Genomic DNA, 20,631 nt, shown 5'->3' with positions numbered 1-20,631 from the left:
TTCATCTCACGTGAAAGTAGATTTCGAAGAGGGAAAAAACCACTCAAAACCTCTGTACCGAAAAGTCTATGCACCTAGTGTATTTTTGGCCATTGAATTATGCAGAAATTTTAAGTGATGAAAAAAAAATTAACTTGATCATACGGCTGGAAAAGTGGATTTCGCGGCGAATAAAATTGATGTTGTTCATCAATTTCCTATAAAATTTATACCTGACTTGGACAACTTCTCGTGGTCTTGATAATGACGCCCTTGTGGCCTCTAAATTCAGCCCATATAATTTTGCTTGTTTACTGCTCTTTTGAACTCGAGCTCAAAGCAGCAACTGCTCGCATTTTCAGAATAACTAGTTCACGTCGCCTTGTATAGATATATGTGTTCATATATATAGTACATATTTTGTTTTGTTGTTTTCATTGTAATTTATTTTTGTATTAATATAACTGTGTTGATTTTGTTTGTCAAAAATAAATATATGTATATATGGTGAATAGCCCAAAGCGGGTTCGGCCCAAGCCATAGTCGGGTTCTGCCCACTACAGTGAGAGCATGGCTAAATGTCCTGCCAAAGCCCATTTCCATCTAGTAACCTGGTATGGCTAGCTGCTTGGGCTAGTCAGATCGAGCATCTCCTACCGGCTCGGTAAAAGACACCCGTTGGCAACAATACCGAGCAGGTCAAGTTTTCTGCCATTCCAACCCACTCGGCAAGCAGGTAAACAAATTGCCTCGCTTGGCAATTGTAGCCTGCCATGGACGTGAGGCAAACACTGTAACACCAGCTGTTATCTGTGCAATGTCAACTGTCAAGCCATTTGAAAACCTATTTGGTAATTCATTTCAGAAAAGTGCCTCCGGTTGTTTTTTAGAGGGACAATATCAGAGAAAATGAATGCAAAGTCCTCTAAAATCTCGTGATCTTCTCCATCCTTACTACATGAAATATCTACGGATACAATGATATTAGGAATATCTGTTGTGCTTATTTATCCAAAATTTCCACTTCCCTAATGTACAGGAAAATGGGCATTCTTCCATAGTTGGGTATTAAGTACAACTGGTACAAGGTTAATTTGTGGCTTGGTACAAGGTTGTTTGGTTTAAACATGCTATCCCCAGATGGTCCATTATCTAATGGTTAGCTGTGTTGGGCAGGTTATCCACCAGGGATGCTCATTGTGTTCTTTAATTGTTCTGATGCATTAGAGAATCACATTCATCTCTTCTTCCAATGCTCCTATGCTCTGCAGTTTTGGAGGGTAGCAGACTAAACTCAATGTGCCTTGTCCATTCAATGGGCTGGCTGAGATTGTGGAATGGATGGGACCCGGTCATAGTGGTTCTCAGTTTCCTAGTTTGGTCTCGAAAATTGTCCTAGCAGCAGCTATTTACCATATATGGGGTGAGCGCAATAGAAGAATATTTCAACATTGCAGCCTTAGCGTTCAGCTGTAGGAGTCAATTAACTGTTACTGATATTAGAGCTTGCATATGTTCATGGAGAGGAGTCCGGAAGTCAGATCCAAACCTGGCTCTCTCTTCCCTTTGGCACCTTCCAGCTCGGATTTTTGAGTTAGTTTGATGTTTTAGTTCTTGCGTTTTTTCAAAGAGTAAGATAGGTTGTTTGGGTTGTCTGTTTTTTTGCGATTCTAGTTTTGGTGGTCATGTTGACCGGCCATGTTTTAATCTGGAGAATGCCCCTTTGATTTGTATCTTGCTACGTTTTAACTAAAAGATTGTATCATTTTTTAGCTTTAAGAATATGAGGCCAGGTTGATATGATACAATGGTCGACCAAGAAAGTATCCATGAAAGGAAAATCAATAGTCCAGGATTTGTTTGGATTAAAAGATAACAAGAAAACCACACACACAAAATTATGGGACGGGAATGACAAGTTTGCATTCTTACTAACTCACTCATGAAGTTAGTGTTACAATTTACTTTTGAAAATTGATTTTCACACTCCCCTTTTGTCCAAGTGCATTCCATTTTTTGTTTTGTAGTGATATAAAATTACATGATTTACTCTTTTCATGTGTGAAGAAAAATATATATGAAGGGTTATTTTGTAACTTCACATCACTACAAAATTAAAAAAAAAATTGCATTTAGATAAAAGGTGAGTGCGAAAATCAATTCCCTCTACTCTTCTATTAATCTCTATATGCATACACTAAATTCTGCCACAGAGAGATGCCAAGCTACAACAAAGGGTGTCTCTAGCGGGTCCACCGGATTCCATGCTCACGTCCAAAATTTCAACCATGCATGCATGTTCTTAATTTGATCATGCACAAAACCAACACAAATGTATTCTATACCTACGTCTCAACACACAAACTCTCTCTCTCTCTCTCTCTCTCTCTCTCTCTCTCTCTCTCTCTCTCTCTCTCTCTCTCTCTCTCTCTCTCTCTCTCTAAATATATCCACCCTCCCCTACAATCCCTCTCCTCCACACCTCTCCATCCTCCCCACCTTGATTTTCTTTTTACCTCTCCCTTCTTCATCTTCTTGTTTCCAATATCCAAAGAAGGATCTGCTTCCGACTTCTCCCCCTCCGCCCCCACCCTCCTCGCGAGGAAGCAGATCTCTCCCTCCCCTCTCCCGCAACCATGGCTTCGCTATTCATTTTGTTTCTATTTCTCTCTTCTCTCTTCGGCGCCGTCATCGCTCAATCCGCCATAAAATTGCCCAACAAGGGCGCCGGGCACCACCGCCACACCACGCCACCCAAGCTCACCGCCAATTACTACGCCAAGACGTGTCCCAAGTTCGACCAGATCATGCAGGACACCGTCTACGCCAAGCAGAGCACCAACCCTACCACCGCTGCCGCCGTCCTCCGCACCTTCTTCCACGACTGCATGGTCGAGGGATGCGACGCCTCCGTCCTCATCTCCTCCACCCCCTCCAACCAGGCGGAGAAGGACTACGACATCAACCAGTCCCTCGCCGGCGATGCCTTTGACCTCGTGACGCGTGCCAAGAGCGCCCTCGAGCTCGCCTGCCCGAACGTCGTCTCTTGCGCAGACATACTCGCCCTCGCGACCAGAAACCTCGTAAAGTTCGTCGGCGGACCCTTCATCCCCATCCAATTGGGCCGGAAAGACGGGCTCGTGTCCATGGCTTCGCACGTTGAAGCTAACCTAGCTAGGACTAACACCTCAATGGAGCGAATGATCGAGATGTTCAAGGAGAAGGGATTCACCATTGAAGAAATGGTGGCGTTAACCGGCGGTGGACACACGATTGGATTCTCACACTGCAAGGAGTTCAGCAACCGGATCTTCACCTACCCGTCGCAATCAGGCGTCGACCCTTCGCTCAACCCTAGATTCGCAGATCGCTTGAAAAAGATGTGTGCCAACTACCAGGCCAACCCGACAATCGCAGCGTTCAACGATCCCTTGACACCCGGAAACTTCGACAACATGTACTTCAAGAACTTGAAGAACGGGCTGGGGCTTCTGGCTTCGGACCAGGCGCTGATAAACGACCCGAGAACAAAGCCGATAGTGGACAAGTTTGCGGCCGACCAGGCGGCGTTCTTCCAGACGTTTGTCGAAGCCATGGTGAAAACTAGCGTTACCGGAGTCAAGACCGGGAAGCACGGCGAGGTGAGGGTCCGGTGCGATAGGATCAACTGATAAAATTATCAGGAAAATTGTTGGTGGTTTCGAAGAGAGCCATGGGGATGTGATCATTTGCAGATCATACAGTTATTTGTTTCGTTACACTATACACGATTTGACTGCATTTAGAATGCTTGTATTTAAAAAGGAAGAAATGCTTGTGTAGATCTACAAATGGAACACAATATAATTTGTTGAGAGTTTTTGAGTATATCTCTCTGTTTTTTTGTTCTTTTTAAATAATTGTGATTAATTATTTTGATTTCTGTTTCTTAATCCAAAATAATCTTCGATATCCTTTATGCGATGTTCACGTCTAAGAATGTTATTCAAGCCAAACAAGCCAAAATATATTAGTATTGCTCAGGTTTGGCTCGAATTTTTATTACACGTGTTCAAGCTCGGCTCGAGCTTGAGAATTTTTAAATACTAGTTGTTCAAGCTCGGCTCACATGCATTTGAAGTTTTGTGGTCATGATAAAATTGAGTTGGCTCGTGAAACATGCAAGTCAATCTCGAGCTCTCAAGACTGAGCTTAAGGTCATGAAATATCGAGCTATCAAGCCTTTGCAATCAAACAGTATTAAATGAAGGAAATAGGGTGTGTTTACAAGAACGCAACCTAAACTAGTTCTGGTTGATGAAAAGCAATTGACACGATTCATCCGAAAGAAAGAATAGTGAGAATAAACACAGAACAAGTGTTTTCCAGAATGTTCGGAGTATGCACTAAATCAAAATGTCCTCAAAAAAAATTACTCCATTTCATCCACATGTCAGACAGGCAATGGTGTTTTAGAAGGACCGAATAAAAAGGGGAAGTGAACAATCAAAAAAAGGAAAAACGAATATAAAACCAAAGCAGAGAAACAATAAAAAGTTACACAAATTGCTGATAATCCAAAATGGCCGATATACTGGTGAACTAGAAATTGCATCCGAAGTATTGCCCGTCGCATTACATATTAACCGATTACAATAAGGAATGGCCGATATTAGAACCACATCATCATCTCTTCCAGGTAAAAATGATCCACAGGTTGTGGTCTGCCACACCATCTTTCACGATATTATCTAACCGCTTTAAGAAAAAGTATCGGGGGAGAAGTCAGATATATGGAGCTTATGACCATACGCTTTAAACGATTTAAAATTACCAGCGTTCGGTACAAGTGCAAAAGATACGCACAAAACTGGAAACTCTTGAACTAGGAGTATAATTCAGTAGCTGAAATACGGAGGTAATCTTAATCGGAAGAGGGTGATGACACACCGCATACGGGTATGCACCAATCAGGGTCTAAAGCGATATCTGAGTGTACCAATAGACCATGCAAATGTTCAAAAGCATGCATCTGCTGCTAAATCCACTCTATTTTTAAAAGGTAAAGGTTTTGCCTGGGCTATCTGTCTGCAATCCTAGCTGCCTCATTGGCCCACATCCTTTAAACTATTCGAATGTGATGCTATTCCATTAAAAGCTTTCGATCACTTTACCCAAATTCTTAGTTTCATTTTATCTACTAGGCAAATTTTCTTTCTTTAATTAATCTACCCAAACTCTTTTTTTGCTATTTTTTTTTTTTGAATCAGGATATAGAAAGACCAAATAAACTTGAATAAAGATAGTAGCAAAAAAAGATGAATGAACTCAAGCAAAGGAATTAGATAACACCATGTTTAACTATTGAATTCTGATTTCGAAATGTTGCAGTAACTTAAAAGAGGGCAAGAATTGTCATCGGATTCTCTTTTTTGCTTAGTACCTCCTCCCTTTGTGCATTGCTGACACAGCTTACCATGTGTGAATAAAAGGCAGTTCAGATCAAACTTTAGTTCATTTGGAATTCGTCGATTGAGATGGAGGTATGTCTTTTTGGTGTCCGCCTGTTCCGGTACCCAACCAACAGCCTTAGCGATCTGAAAAACCTGTTTAGATACTTCAAAATTATTTCCTTCCATCAGCAAAAAAGGGGTATTGCAAGAATATTATGCTTACATGTGTGTCCACTGGGAAATCATCTTGCTGAAGTTGGAACATCAAGACACAAGCCACCTGACATCATACTTCTATTATGAAATTTGACAATAGAAAGATTCATATATCAACTAAATAGCACTTATACCCAACTATTTGGGTTGTTCATAATATTTTTTTTTTTACACGTATAGCTCAATTTTTTATCACCACACCCGAACTTATTTCTTTCAACTTCACATTGGCAATGCTCTTCTTGCCATATCTTAACGGGGTACATATAGTCTATCATGTTTATGTGTGTACCCACATGGCCGCATGAACAAAGCAACATTGCTCTATAGTGACCCGGAAGTCATGGATTGAAACACAGAAACCACGTCTCTGCATGCAAGGGTAAGGTCAAGTACATCTAACACTTCCAAAACCCGCACTGCCAAGACCCAAGAGCCGCGTGCCCAGGGGTGCCCTTCGATATGTTCTGATAGACACCTAGATTCTAATATGAGGGGGTTCCCATATGTTGTCACAGCAATTTGCTTTAAAAGAATTGCTTATTAGAAGAAAATCTTACGTTCTAAACAACACGTTGTCCAAACCAATAAACATTGTAAAAACTAAACAGAGGGGGAAAAAACAATGTTATTTCTGCACAGGAGGGAGATTCTAGCCAAATTCTTCAAGTTTTGCAGCCAATCTCAGTTGCATTGGACTATGCCAAGTTGACTGAGAACTCCAAGGAGGCAAGGAGTAGATCAAATGTGGTTAAGCAAAGACTGTTTCCCAACAAATAATTCAAGTCTGTTTCCCACAGAAGTTCACCTTTTCGGTATTAAGTAAGCTCTGTTTATCATACGAGTTCAATAGTTGTTTTGAGTACTTTTGATTCCCTTTTTTCAATACAGGACTTTGCATTCGTTCAATACTACCAACTCTAGCTATTTTTCACCACAAGAAGAGCACGAATGGCTTGTAGAGTTTTGAGTTGGTCATTAAGATCCAGGAGGAAACCCAATCTTCTTATCGGTTCTGGGGCAATAGGACTAAAATTTTCCCTTGCAGGTGACCCGTTGCCACATTTGGACCAAAATAGAGTTCAAAAGCACCATACTCTGGAACCACTTGACAAGAACGTGCAATGGGCAGCCAAATTATCACATAAAAAAGATGTACTCACAAGCTATATGCCCATTTCAAACAAATAAATTGATTTCATTCTCACTAGCACGCAAATGCTCCTCAAGCAGGTTGAACATCCAAAATGCTATAAATAATGAGCAATCAAAGAGGAACAGAAAGGAAAGCATCCAAGCTTATGCCGTAAAATTAGCAGTCATGTATTCCTAAAAAAATATTTGGATACCGGCTAAAAATATCTAAACAACAGAAAATGTCACTTTGAAATCATATAATTCATCAATAAGTGAAAGAATATATGTCAATGTGAACGGAAAACATGTAGGGATTAAAAAAATATTACTGTTTTGGGGCCAATTCCCTTAAATAAAGAGAGTTCGGTCTTGATTTCATCAACTGACAATTCTCGCAGGTATTCCAAGCATAGTTTGCCTTTCTTCTCAAGCAAGCAACTCAACAAATTCTTTATGCAAGCGGCCTTGGTCGGGGCTAAACCTCCACATCTTATGGCATTCTCCAAAGCTTTTGATTCAGCCTCAAAAACCTTAAACCAGCAAGAAGAGAAGCTCATCAAAATGTAGCTCAGAAACAACAAATTCCCTTTATTGATCCTCATCAATCAAGCCAAATCAAATCACTCATGGAAACCCATTAAATTGTGATTATAAGGACGATTAGGTATAAGCAATTGGTGAACCTTTTTGTTCTGATTTTGCCATGCTTTATAAGCTTAATTCCTTGGAAATGAGTAAAAGCCATGAAAATGACTTATATAAACAGTCCCAAAAAACCTTCCTTTCGATTCTATGCCAGTATTATAATTTTTTTCTTTTTGGCAAAATGATAAGATGTTAGTGGTTAGTAGTTACTACGGGAGTCGAACACCTCATTCATGAGGACTTGAACTCAGGACCTCTCCCTTCTAAGGGAGGGTAGCAAGGTATATTCACCAAGCCAAAACTTATGCAACAGTCAAAACCAATAAAACACATGAAAATATAGGCACCAATAATCACAAACATATTAAACTGACAAGTACCAATTAACCCAAATCACAAAACGAACCAACCCAAACAAACACAACCCATGAAAATATAGGAGCAAGATCGCCCAAATTACTACTACCAATTCAACCAAAAAAAAGAATTGCAAAACTCACATCTTCCCAAGTAGGAAAAGCAGATTTGAGAGAAGCAAAAGCCCTCTGAGAGTTCAAATCGGTGGTGTTCTGCGACAGTATGGTGCTCACCAGACCGTCCAAAACACTCTCCACGGGCCCACAGGCCCCACCACCGTCTTCCCCGTCGAATGGCTCAGGCTTGGCCGGAGATTGAGCCGAGCCGTTGGAGAGAAGAGGAATAGGGTCAAGGTTGGGTCTCAGAGAGCGGTACTTGGCGAATTCTTTGGGGAAGCCGTGGAGGGCCAGAAGGTCGTTTCGCACGGATCGACATTCTTCTGGAGTTGGACGAGGGTGATTTGGGTATGGGTCTTTTTGATTGGTGGTGTTGGTTTTGGGGGATTTGGACGGCGGCGACAGAGCGGGGTGGAGCTGGGGTTGCTTCCTTTTACGACGGTTAGGCATTTTTGGGGCGCCAACTAGGTTCTTGCAGGGCAAATGTGCAATTTGGGAAGGTTAGGAAGAGTAGATAAGTACGATACTACGACGTTAGTCCTAATTTCCAAAAAAATAAAAATTCTGGAATTTGTTCGTCGTTATTAAAAAAAAAAAATCATTTCTTAGTTTTGTATTTAAATTTTGACTTATTGATTCATCTCAATTCTCAACGAGAGAAATCAAAAAAATAGAAAACCATGAATTTCACCCAAAGAAACTAGAATTTTCTCAAAATATGAGTAAAATTCATTATTTTTAATTTTTCAATTTTTCTCATCGAGATAAACTAATAACTCACAAAATTTTAACGCAAAATTAAGAAATGTGACAAAACAAAAAAAGTCCCTAGTTTTTTTTTTTTTTTGAAACTAGGACTATTTTTTTTTTAAATATGTTCAGACACTGTTTTTTTTTTTTTTGTCGATCAACAAAAAACTCCATATTACTCCGTTCCGTTAAGATTCTTATTTTTTAAGTACTACTTATTTCCCATTTCGCAGCTTCCGCGGCTAACTAAAATGGAAACAGTATATAAATACATAAAAGGTCCATGAAGAGTTCTAAAGAATTGCATGCAATGGTCAACCTGTTTTTTGGATAATTAAACTTGACTTGTTTAGGTAGCTTATTCTAATTTGTTTATTATCCAAGGGTACAATCTATGTTGTTTATTTGTCAAAAGGTAGTTTTTCTCTCCCCTTTTCCCCATGATTTGGAATGCTGTTATGGTAAAGCAAATCCTTGACTTAGCCAATGCAAACATAAATAATTTTGACTTGAATTTTTTTTTTTACACGAATTCGTCATTTCACTAAAAATGTTCTCCTCCCGCGGTTAATACGAACTAAATATGCTATTACGCTCCCGAGGAACAATTTGAGAAGTTGGCTTGTTTTTTGCTTTATTTTTTTTAAACCAGATGCCCAAGCTATTGCACAGCTCGACTTCAGTAGTCATGTTCGGAATGTTCAATTTTAACTTTTGTGGAGTTTGAACGAAGACGAGTTACGCTGACTTGGTTTGAGCGAGGCTTTTAAAAGTATTCCCGTGTGAGAGAATATCAGGACCGCACTTGGCCTGTTTCAGCCGCAAAACATTTGTGATGTTTTCTCTCGCACACCATCTTGAACTACCAGTTGTATGACTATTGACTAAAGTGAAAAGTCTATAGATATGACAGAGAAAGAGAGAGTGAGTGAGAGCGTGTAGATGAGCAATGCATCACATTAGGAAAAAGGTTCAGGATCTCATTACTTCTATTTTTAATCACTGCAATAATGACCGATTAATCCGTAATTTACCCAAAATCCCATGTCCAAATAGTAATACACAGATCACTGGAGTAGGGGATAGACGTTCTTAATGGTACCCGAATCCTAGACCCCTTTTTTTTACCAGATAATATTGGTTCCATTTAAGTGTTCAAAATCGTGCATTTATAAGATCTCGTTATTAAGGATTATTTTTTCAGAAGCCATGTTGATGGAATCTTAATTAATATGATTTCGAGGCACGCTCATCTTAAGAAAATTAAGTGAGATTATCTGATAAGATGCATGTTACATATAAAAATCACACATTGAAAGGTAATACTACAGTAATAAATATTTTTTTTAAAAGATGTTAATAGTTATTTTGAACATCCTTTATGAGATGGAAAAAGTATCATTTAACCGAATCTGGGGATGCTGCAAAGCTGCTTCTTGTAGAGCGTCCTGTATGACGTAATTTGGACCATCCATATCAGTAATCAATAGTTCGGATTGAAAACAATCTCTTCCAGTGAAGAGTAACAAACTCTTCCAGGGAAAAGATCCCGAAAAACAAACTCTTTACTCTTTCCTTGGAAGAGTTTGTGTTTTAATACCGTTGATAACACTTTTTGACGGTCCTGATGCACCCCATAGGGCTCTACATGGGAGCTGTTTTGTAGCATTCTCAAATCCGATTCAACCACGCGCTCTACGTGGCTGATCGACTTAGGGCCTCTGTGGGAGTTTCATCATGGATTCCCTTTTTCTATTTTCAATGTTTGGAAGCCAATTCTAGAATCACCCTTTTAATTTTCATTAACTCAACACTCATCGCACGAGTCCATCACACGTCTAAGTGCAGTCTACATCAGACCTCATAAAAATACAGATAAATACCCCATAAATTTTATACTAATATTTTTATTATGAAATTCTGTAAAAAATTAACTCAATCGCATATTAATGCGTATGTTTTTTAAATTCATAGGGCGAGGTCTTGTAGGGTCCGGAATGGGCCCACATGTACGCGTGCAGTGGTCTGAGTGGTGGACTCGTGCGGTGGAGGTAGGCATTTTTGTTTAATTTTTTACATAAACATAAACACATTAAAACCTAGAAAATCAACCTAGAATCATCCGAACGCACCTGCTCCCTTTCCGAAATAACGTCTTCCCGATTTGTATTTCCTACTCTACTTATCTTCTCCCAACTGGTTCAACCCCCCTTGTCTCTCTCCCTCTCTCCCTCTCTCTCTCTCTTCATAGACTCGGTCTCTTCAGTTCCATCACCATCATCCCAACACAGCACCAGACCAAATCCTCAGAGATTTCGAATACAAATTCCCACGCACCCTGAAAACCCGGAGCTCATCACCTATCCCCTTCAACAAACCCACTCTACTTCTCGTACAGATAAACACAGTCTACACAGACAACACAAAGTGATGGGCGGCAAGGGAAAGCACCGGTGGAAAATCTCAATATTCCGGTCATCTTTCCCGTCAAAGCTCCAAAACAAACAACCCCCCGCCGAGTTCATCTGCCCCATATCCGGCTCCTTAATGTTCGACCCGGTCGTCGTCTCTTCGGGTCAAACCTTCGAGAGAACCTCCGTGCAGGTCTGCCGGGACCTGGGGCTTTCCCCGCCCCTCCCCGACGGTTTGAAACCTGATTTCACTATTGCAATCCCCAATTCAGCCCTCAAATCGACGATCCTCAAGTGGTGCGACAACTCCGGTGCCCCACGCCCCGCCGCACCCGATCGCACGTCCGTCGAAAACGCCGTCCGTACGATTATGGACTCGTTGATTGAAGCAGCAGATGATAAGGATTCGAGAATTAGGGTTTCGGAGAGGGAGTTGCTGGAGGGGGTGGCGGAGAAGCCGGACGTGCTGTTCTCGCACGCGGCGACCGAGTTGAACCACCGACCGACTCACTTCTACTCGTCGAGCTCCGAGGAATCGGTGATCGCGAACGCGATCCCGGCCACCCCTCTCCTCCCGTTCACCACCCGTCCGTTGTGCTTCTCGTCCTCGCTGTCGCTGTCGTCGTCGTCTTCCGAAGTCGTTTCGGACGAAATTACCATAAACCCTAACCCCAACTCCGCATCCGAAGACGAAGAGTTCGTTTCGAAGCTGAAGAGTCGTGATATTTACGAGCAAGAACAAGGTTTGATATCGCTGAGGAAGCTAACGAGGACGAAAGAGGAAGCTAGGGTTTCGCTCTGCACCCCAAGGTTGCTCGCCGTTATCCGGCCGTTACTGTTCTCGCGATACGCCGCCGTGCAAACAAACGCCGTCGCCGTCATTGTCAACGTCTCGCTGGATAAGGTTAACAAGGTGAAGATCGTGCGGTCGGGGATCGTGCCGTCGTTGATCGACGCGATGAAGGGCGGGTGCCCTGAGTCGCAGGAACACGCCGCGGGCGCGATTTTCAGCTTGTCTCTGGAAGACGAGAACAAGGTGGCGATCGGCGTGCTCGGCGCGCTGCAGCCGTTGCTGCACGCGCTGAGGTCGGAGAGCGAGCGGAGCCGCCACGACTCGGCGTTGGCTCTGTACCATTTGTCTCTGGTTCAGAGCAACCGGGTCAAGTTGGTGAAACTCGGGGCCGTGTCGACTCTGTTGACGATGGTGAGCGGCGAGCTGGCAGGGAGAGCTATGCTGGTGTTGTGTAATCTGGCGGCGTGTGTCGAGGGGAGGTCGGCGATGCTGGACGCGAACGCGGTGGAGGTATTGGTGGGGATGTTGAGATGGAAGGAGGTGTCCGAGTCGACTCAGGAGAACTGCGTGGCGGCGTTGCACTCGTTGAGTCACGGGAGCATGAGGTTTAAAGGGCTGGCGAGGGGGGCGGGGTTGGCGGAGGTGTTGAGGGAGGTGGAGGAGAGGGGGAGCGAGAGGGCGAGAGAGAAGGCGGGCAAGATTTTGATGGTGATGAGAGGGAGGGATGAGGCTGCGGCCGCGGCTGCGGCGGCGGAGGGGGTTTTGTTGGAGGGAGGAGGAGTGAGTCGGTACCGAGTCGGGAGGAACGCGTGCGGTGTTAACTCAACTGAGTTTTGATTTTTGTTTTTTTTTATTTGGGCCTTTTTTTTTTCCTTTTCTTTTTTTTTTTTGACAGGAAATTTTCTGTATATGGGTTGTAATTATTGAGCGTAGCTTGTTAATATACAAATATTCATTCCTCATTTGGTTTTTTACTTTTACGCTTTTTCCTCGTGATGCATGGAGAATTGATTTTCTATTTAATTTTAAAGATTGTTTTCATTATTAGTACAGTATTTCTGTTCTTTTCCCTTTGGGCTTTTTTTGGGGAAGCAGAAAATGCCTTGTTTTCTGTTTATGGGTTTTTAATATTAGGGTAATGATAAGGCCACGACTCTTTTCTTTAGTGCCACAACTCTTTTTTTGCTTTGACCATCTTACCCTCCTTAGTCACACTGAGACATTTTCACTTGTGCTGCTCACTTTCTCAGCTCTTTTCTTTTCTTCTCTGCTTCGAGTCCTTTGTTCATCAAATCCTCTCACTAAGTCAGCAGATAATGCGGTTCAAAAAAAATAAGTCAGCAGATGATGCCCTCTTTTTTTTCGAACGGTGAAAAATCGAAGATGTCCTCTTCTCGCTCACAGGTGCTTTCACTCTTTCTCTTTGGATATATATAACACAGACAAATACCCCAATCTCTTCCTACTCTGGAAACAAAAAGAAAAAGAAAAAATTACCCCATCTCTCCCAAGGACCCAGTAGCAGTGCACACACATACCATGAACACAGGTTATGAATTCAGGCGATAGAATTAAAGTTTAAAATACAACACAACCCAGTTTTGCCTTTTTCTCCTCGTTCTCTCATTCCACAAGTGATTTGAATGGGAGATAATGCTCGATCTTTAATAATGGCGACATAAATCGCACACATCGTCCACCACGAAAAGGTCTGTCAAAGTCATCGTCGGCACCGAAAAAGGTCTTGATGACATCTGGTTGTTCGCGAGCGTGGACATTGGATCTAGATTTATTAGATTATGGAATAATCGCAAAGGAGGTGCAAATCAGTTAACGAGAGAAGAGGAGTGAAAGAGGAAAGCAACAAAGGACCAGATGTGAAAGTGGGTCTAGTCTGTACGCGAACAGGAGGAAAAGAGAAGACAAGTAGAAGTGGAGAACAAATTGGGGGCAAAATCGTCAGACTACATAATATGGTCGTGGCACTAAAATAGTTTGTCTTCGCATTAGGGCCACCCTTTTATTAATATTCATTGCTTTTCTGCTTTACTTTTACAGTTTTACTCCTACCTTTTCCCCCCTCATGCTCCTATGCCTTCTTATGGAATAAATTTAAATTTAAAATTTGTTCTATTTGAATTTTTTTTGCATTTGTTAATTTTGCGTTAAATTTTTATGAGTTATTGGTTTATCTCAATGAGACGAATCGAAAAAGTAAAAAAATTTCACTTTTATCCAAATATTTTGAGAAATAACTATTTTCTGCTTAAAAAGCCATTTTTTGCTCTAAAAATAGTTATTTCTCCAAATACATGAGTAAAAGTAAAGAAATTTTACTTTTCTGATTCCGACAAGATGAATCAATAGATATCAAAATTTTGGCGCAAAACTAACAAATGTGAAAAAAATTCAAATAAGGACAAAATTCTCAGATTTAAATTAAATTCATAAGAACGCGTTGTTGTTTTTGTTTTGGGATCTCAAAATGCCTAGACACGGTCTCCAATATTTTTTTCTTCGTCTATCTCTCTTTTCAGTAATTACTTTTAAAAACTTCGCTCAAAACTTAAACCAAACAGACGGATACGAATACACCTCCTCTCCAATCCCGTTTACAGGTATATGAAATATGAGGAGTAATTTGGAAATCTATAGACTCTGGCTTGTTTTGTCTTTATTGGGATCTCTTGTCTGTTGAAAAAAGAGGGTAAATAACATTAAACCCCCCTTATCTATGATTAATTTTAGAAATTGATTTTAGCACTTCAAAAATTGATGGAAGGGCTCCAAAACGACGTCATTTTGTGTATCAACACATTTCAGTTTTGGAGCCCCTTCATCAATTTTTGGAGTGCCAAAATCACAATCCTTAATTTTTACTTAACCTTTTTAATGTATAAAACTAACCACTTAACTCTTTTACAGTATTTATTTGATGTATCTGATGATTAATAAACTCCATTCATAAGCAAAATGTTGTATTTTTTTTTTGTAGAACTTGCCATGTGAGGAAAACATGACATGATAAATAAAAATTTATGATGAAATTACCATTATTTTCCTCGTCTGAGGACATAATTTGTCAAAATTAGAAAAAAGAGGCTGAGAAGGGACATAAGAACCTAAATTGCTGAGTTCAGTTGTGGGAGAATCGCAGGATGAGAGATGATTGGGGTTTGAATAGTTTTTCGCTGTAGTATTGTGATTGGATTTGGTTTTGGATGTGATGGTTTGAGTGAGGTTGTGGGTGAACGTTAAGGTGAAAAGAACATTATCGGCTAGTGATTGACGACAAGACGGTAAACGTTGATTTCAAGTTGACGCCATAATTGACATCTATACCATGTGGAAACTTTATATCCATCTCAAAACCAATTGGCAATGAGTGGAGAGGTCCCAGATGTTATTAAGTGATCACCCATTTCACTCCCAAGTAATGTGGGATTCAATTCCTTAACAGGATTCATATGGTTTAGAGTGGGTTAAATGTTGAAATTTAAACTTTAGGAAAGTTAAGTGGAAAAAAGGGTTCGTAGTTTAGGGGGTTCAATTTAATTTACCCTAAAAAAAGAGGATACAATGCCTATATTATACTAGTAGTATTTAGGTGGTTGTGATGTGTTTTGGCTGGCATCAAACAACCTGTAATTTGGAAGTATCCAGTTGGTATGATTTGGTCTAAACTGACACTTTTTTGTTAGGTAGATGATTCTAGTTTTGTTTATTTGTTTGTCTGCCCACTCACAATGAGGTTTTCCAAGATTTCTACTATCTTTTTTGACAAAAAGATTGTGCTGCATGAGTCCCTGATTTATAATAAACCATTAACTGTATAATGCCATATTTAAGGAATAGATTTTGCATGAAGCTCAATCAATTGGGACTTTTTTGTTGGTTTCTTGTGTCTTGCTTGTGTGCTCCACAACCACAGCAACTTTGAAAATGGTGGATTAAAGCCAATTTTTATGAGACAGGAGAATATTGAAAGTGAGTTGAGAAGTAAACTCAGAAACTTAGGGGAAGGAAGGAAGGAAGTTGGCACAGTGTTTTGAGTCTTTTGCTTTCCTTTTTTAGGTAGTGTTTACTGGCATCTCCAACCAAGTTAACCCAAAGTGTTCAGCTCAACTCCCCCGGAGACAAAGAGTCTTGTAAACACATGTCTCTAGTTTAATTCTTACTTACGTTCGGAAAAGGTTCTGTTAAATGAAAGGATTTTATCAACGTCCATGAAATATAAAATTCGCTTTATTCCGATTTATTCCTTGTCTTTTTGTTGGCTACTTTTGCTTTCCTTTACTTGCTTGATCTTGACTCGTTACAGACCCTCACGGTTGGATTTGCTATCTAATCGCTCGACTCCTCTCCTATTGGGCCTTCTTCACCTTTCCAGGTTCATAATTTCTCTGAAAATAAAATTCACTCTTTTAGAGAGGCTTCTTTTTTCTTTTTCTTTTTTTTGATAACTTAGGTGTCTGGATTAATTTGCGCGCATCTCAACTGATCCTAGGGGCTCATCCCACCATCCACTTTCGGGAGCCCAATTAAAACCCGAGTAAGGCTCCGTATGGACCGGCTCCAAAGGAGTTGATAGCACCTTTTTTGTACAATGTTTGTCTCAAATGCTTTTACTTTTAAGCAATACGAGTATTATGCAAGTTCAAAACAAACTAGTACAAGGTAAAGTGTAGCTTCTCCAAATTAAAGAATTTCCAACAGATTCAACCTCTAAGTGCGTGCTGGAATGCCCAACGAATATTTGGTACTGGAGTGGTTGATTTACAAAGCAAAAGATAAAAAGCCAGTCCCTTTTGGAAAGGAAAAGGTCTGCTGCATTACGCTATTTTCGGCTTACGCTCGTTGGGTTTAAAGTTGATAAAGAGAATGGCAAAATGTGGCTTTATGCTATGGATGCCGATGCCCAATTAGTCGGGGTTTCTGCACAGGGACATTGGGGCATATATTTGACGGGCTCTACATAATGAATGGTTTTTTAGACTATTGGAGTGGCCAAAAGGCGCTAAATTTACAATGTAGTTCAACTTAGACCATCGATCTCTAATCTAGGCTTTGAATTTGGTGGTGCTAAATATGGAGGCTTAGGTTGCAATGTTGCATACCTCTCCAACCAAAGGGTTAGAAAGGAAAACTCAACGGCCAAAATTTTGCTCTCCACAGGCAGATTGTGAAATTTTGACAGCTCCTAGGTGCGGCCAAATGACACGTAGGGTTTAGAGTTGGGTTTGATATGTGTGTTGGACTTGTGTGATATGTTATATTAATTCTTTCCGTTATTTGACTCTCCCGTTGGAGTCGCTCTTGGGACCCAGAGAAACAGTCCCAAAGATATGTCAACGATTGAAAATGTTAAACCAAATGACCTTTGTTTACCAAAGAAAAACAAATAAAAAAACTCCCAAATATAACTCATTACCAATAGTATTGCTTAAATCGAGAAAGTTTTCGGGGTCGGGTGGGTATATCCCACATGATACCTGCTTGGCACATCCGGGCAGACCGAGTCATCCAATATACTTTTGGACGGTTCAGATTGGAACCCTCTCTCCTTTTTCTCTCTCCAAATTCAAGCGGTCCAAAAACGCAATAGACGGCTCGGATGTGCCTATCGGACGCCATCTGGTACCCACTCCACCCTGAAAAGTTTTCGCTTGAATCCCATTTGGTGGAGTACTACACTCTCGCATTAGGCCTCTTATTATTGAGTCCACTGGTTTAAGCTGGAGGGTCCAAATTGAGCCCGTGGGGCCCATTAGGTGTCCACAATTTTTTTGTTGCGCAAAATGAAAGTGCAAGTATGCACGGTTGCCCTTCACCACCCCTTATTGTCCCGTCACACCGCTTATTGTCCCGTCACACCACACACTGTTTATAAGAATTTCACCATGCCGATGTTGAAAGTCGGAACTATGATGAATATAGAAGGGTGGGCCATAGGCCTATAGCCTAGGTTAGCTTTGAAAAACACAAAAAAATTATATGTAAAATTTAGCCCAAATTTATTTTATTCCAACCCATTCCACCCACCAACTCATTTTAGCTCAGGGCAGATTACATTTCTGGTTCCCTCCTTGCCGATGTTGCGACCGAATCTAAAGACCCACCACGTAAGGGTGGTGTTACGAGTACGTCTAGACCTCAATAAGAAGCTACGAGAACTCAAACTTGGACCTTGTCCAACCAATTTCATCTACTCAACCAAACCCTTGGTACTCTCTTTTGGGGCCGACCTCTCTTGTAAGACCAAAAGGTTTGTGCAAACCCAACACATTTGGGCCTCTGCATGTGCTTCCCGTTTGAAAAGGAAACGACAGCTAAGTGTCTCTGGGCCTCTGGCTTTTGGGACCAAGTGTTAACACCAGTCCACGTTTCAGACCGACCCATTGTCTCTAATGTTAAATTATACAATAGTCTGGGAACACCGCCATTCGATACTCCGGATCGACCGCTTTACAATCATACATTCCTGTGTGGTCTACCACTAAGTGTATGTGCTCCACAAAAATGTGTAGTTGCATGTAAAGTGGTCTTGAGTATCGCGTACGTAACGATGCTCCCGGACTATTGAATAATTGCTCTTGCCTAACCAGTTTGACCATGGCTTAATTGCCTTTTATTTTTGTTTTACCACACACCATATAGCTACACAACTCTTGAGCCAACATTTCACGTTTCATTGTCCAACTTAATTATTGTACCTTTTAGTGTACTGATTCAGACAATTTTTTTTTCTTTTTTTGTAATTGTGGATTGCTATAAATAGTCTTTTGTCTTGCACATGGTATAAGTTTTTCATGTACTAAAATCTTGATGTTAACAAAAATAATTAATTTAGTACTCCCTCCGTCCCTAAATAAGTGTCCGGCGCGCAAAATTAGGCCTTCAAAAAGATGCATTTGTTACGTTAAAAAAATCAATTTTTTTTCACAAATCAATAGATAGCAATGAGTTCTATTAGATTGTGAAAAAAAATTAAATTTTTTAATAAAAAATATGCATGTTTTATAAAACTTAGTTTTGCGCGCCAGACACTTATTTAGGGATGGAGGGAGTAATTTTTTTATTGGAAATAAAATTTTAGCATTAATATTATAAGCATTATTGTGATGACTATTTTAGGATCTAAAGCTGTACCTCAACCAATTAATATATAATAAGCGTAACCAAAAAGTGAGCCAATTAAAGTTTGAGATGAAATTAAACACTAGAGATATAGGACTGTTCAAACCCTTCTTTATGCAGACTTCACTCAACATGTTCCAATGAATATGCATGTGACCTTTTTGACTCGATCTTAAACTCATGAAAAGGCATCATTAAGCCAGTTTAATTAAGTACTAATTAAGTATTTCGCAATACAAAAGATGAAAATTGGCTTTGAGTCGAAAAACAGAGGCCAAGGTTTAAAGGAGCAAAACGAGGGCCAAAAGCAATCGTATGAATCAACAGCTAGCAAATTACAGAAGGAATAAAAAGGTTTCTTACTAAAGGCCTCAAGCTGAAAACTTTCCCGACCAAGAAAGTGGTGATGAATTCAAGGCTTGGCAGTTTGGCTTGGTGGTCAAAATCACCTATTAAGCGATCTTTTCTTTCTAGGTCTCATGTTTGAAACCTCATAATAAGCAGTGCTATGATGGGGCCAGTACATACAAAATTTGTCCCTGACCTTAATTAGACCCCTCAGTAATGGGCCGTGGGATATCCGATGAGGTTAGCCTAGCCTAAGTGCACGTAAATTGGTCCAAATATACTGAATTATCAAGAACATAAATAAATAAAAGAAAGCGGAATTGATGGAAAAGGGATATTGACTTAAAGCTTTTTTCGAGGAACTATGACGACTTCACGAGATAAACATATAGGTATATAGTAAAAGGCGAAAGAATAGTTCGCTTCCGGAAATTCTAATACAAGATTTATGGAGTATACAAGGCTAATACAAGATCTATATCTATGGAGTGCGACTGTGATTTGATAAAAAATACTCCGTATTGAAAGAGCTAAGAAATAATAGAAATGAATTTACGATGTTTATGGTACACAGTGCACCATGGCTGCAGTCGTCGTGGTTTTTTTGTGTTTTCATGGCGAAAGAAGGAAAAATGACGGCTAAGAACGTGTTTTGATAATTGATACCCGTCAAGGACATCTTCAGCATTAACAAATGTTCTCAGCATGTTCTTGACGGGTAATTAATTATCAAAACACATCATGGACCATCATTTTTCCGCGAAAGAATGCTTATACATCAGAGTTGCTCCGTCTGCTCTAATATCTAAGCTTAGACTAATTAAAGTACACTAGTTGAGAAAGTTAAATTCTGCGTCAGGCCGAAAGATAAATAGCTAGCTAGAATTGTTTTTTCTCAATAAAAGGAATTTATCAATATCTTTAAGAGAACTACAAAGATTAAAATGATCAAGAGCTAGCATGACTACATTTAAGTCAAAATTAAGTTGTATCTCAACTAGGTTTTTTTTTTTTTATTTTAACGACAGAAACTGAACATCTCAACTAGGTTGACACCCTCAAATTACCTAAGGAAGCTTTAAATTTGTGTTTCGACTACATATATATCAACATGATTTTTGCGTCCCCATTTTGTCAGCAGCTCTGTCTTCATAACTCAGTAGCCTCGTACTTGCATCTTCAGCAGCCCCGTGCACACGCCTTGCCGTAATTCTTGGAGATGTTTTGGTATGTTTTAAAAATTGTTTTCTTAAACTATAGATCTGTCAGACTCAGGTAGTTTTGACTTTTGACAGAGTTCCAATACCTAA

The 20,631-nt window shown here is 40.3% G+C and overlaps 3 protein-coding genes across 3 annotated transcripts; 2 read left to right on the top strand and 1 right to left on the bottom strand.

The window, feature by feature from the left end:
* The first annotated feature begins 2,528 nt into the window (after positions 1–2,528).
* On the top strand, positions 2,529–3,932 carry LOC131311545 (peroxidase 41-like). Its single transcript, XM_058339041.1, has one exon. The coding sequence runs from the start codon at positions 2,616–2,618 to the stop codon at positions 3,648–3,650; it is 1,035 nt and encodes a 344-aa protein (XP_058195024.1). The 5' UTR covers positions 2,529–2,615; the 3' UTR covers positions 3,651–3,932.
* Positions 3,933–5,234: 1,302 nt separating this feature from the next.
* Positions 5,235–8,382, bottom strand: LOC131311546 (putative DNA glycosylase At3g47830). Its single transcript, XM_058339043.1, has 4 exons — positions 7,910–8,382; positions 7,094–7,294; positions 5,635–5,691; positions 5,235–5,564 (listed from the first exon to the last, which is right to left on the bottom strand). Exons 1-4 carry the CDS (start codon positions 8,330–8,332, stop codon positions 5,316–5,318), a joined length of 930 nt encoding a protein of 309 aa, XP_058195026.1. The 5' UTR covers positions 8,333–8,382; the 3' UTR covers positions 5,235–5,315.
* A 2,369-nt stretch (positions 8,383–10,751) lies between these two features.
* On the top strand, positions 10,752–12,798 carry LOC131311488 (U-box domain-containing protein 38-like). The gene has a single exon (XM_058338977.1). The coding sequence runs from the start codon at positions 11,063–11,065 to the stop codon at positions 12,671–12,673; it is 1,611 nt and encodes a 536-aa protein (XP_058194960.1). The 5' UTR covers positions 10,752–11,062; the 3' UTR covers positions 12,674–12,798.
* The last annotated feature ends 7,833 nt before the right edge of the window (positions 12,799–20,631 follow it).

Source organism: Rhododendron vialii, chromosome 12a, assembly GCF_030253575.1.
Source record: "Rhododendron vialii isolate Sample 1 chromosome 12a, ASM3025357v1".
NCBI lineage: Eukaryota > Viridiplantae > Streptophyta > Magnoliopsida > Ericales > Ericaceae > Rhododendron > Rhododendron vialii.
Note: the sequence above shows the minus strand (reverse complement) of the source record. Positions and strands in the feature narration are given on the sequence as shown.

Excerpts from the sequence above, each read along its gene's own strand:
- LOC131311545 (XM_058339041.1), top strand. The coding sequence starts at position 2,616 with ATGGCTTCGCTATTCATTTTGTTTCTATTTCTCTCTTCTCTCTTCGGC.
- LOC131311546 (XM_058339043.1), bottom strand. The coding sequence starts at position 8,332 with ATGCCTAACCGTCGTAAAAGGAAGCAACCCCAGCTCCACCCCGCTCTG. Across the intron at positions 7,295-7,909 it reads CTTTTCCTACTTGGGAAGAT|GTTTTTGAGGCTGAATCAAA; the intron begins GTGAGTTTTGCA and ends TGCTGGTTTAAG. Across the intron at positions 5,692-7,093 it reads AGGGAATTGGCCCCAAAACA|GTGGCTTGTGTCTTGATGTT; the intron begins GTAATATTTTTT and ends GTATGATGTCAG.
- LOC131311488 (XM_058338977.1), top strand. The coding sequence starts at position 11,063 with ATGGGCGGCAAGGGAAAGCACCGGTGGAAAATCTCAATATTCCGGTCA.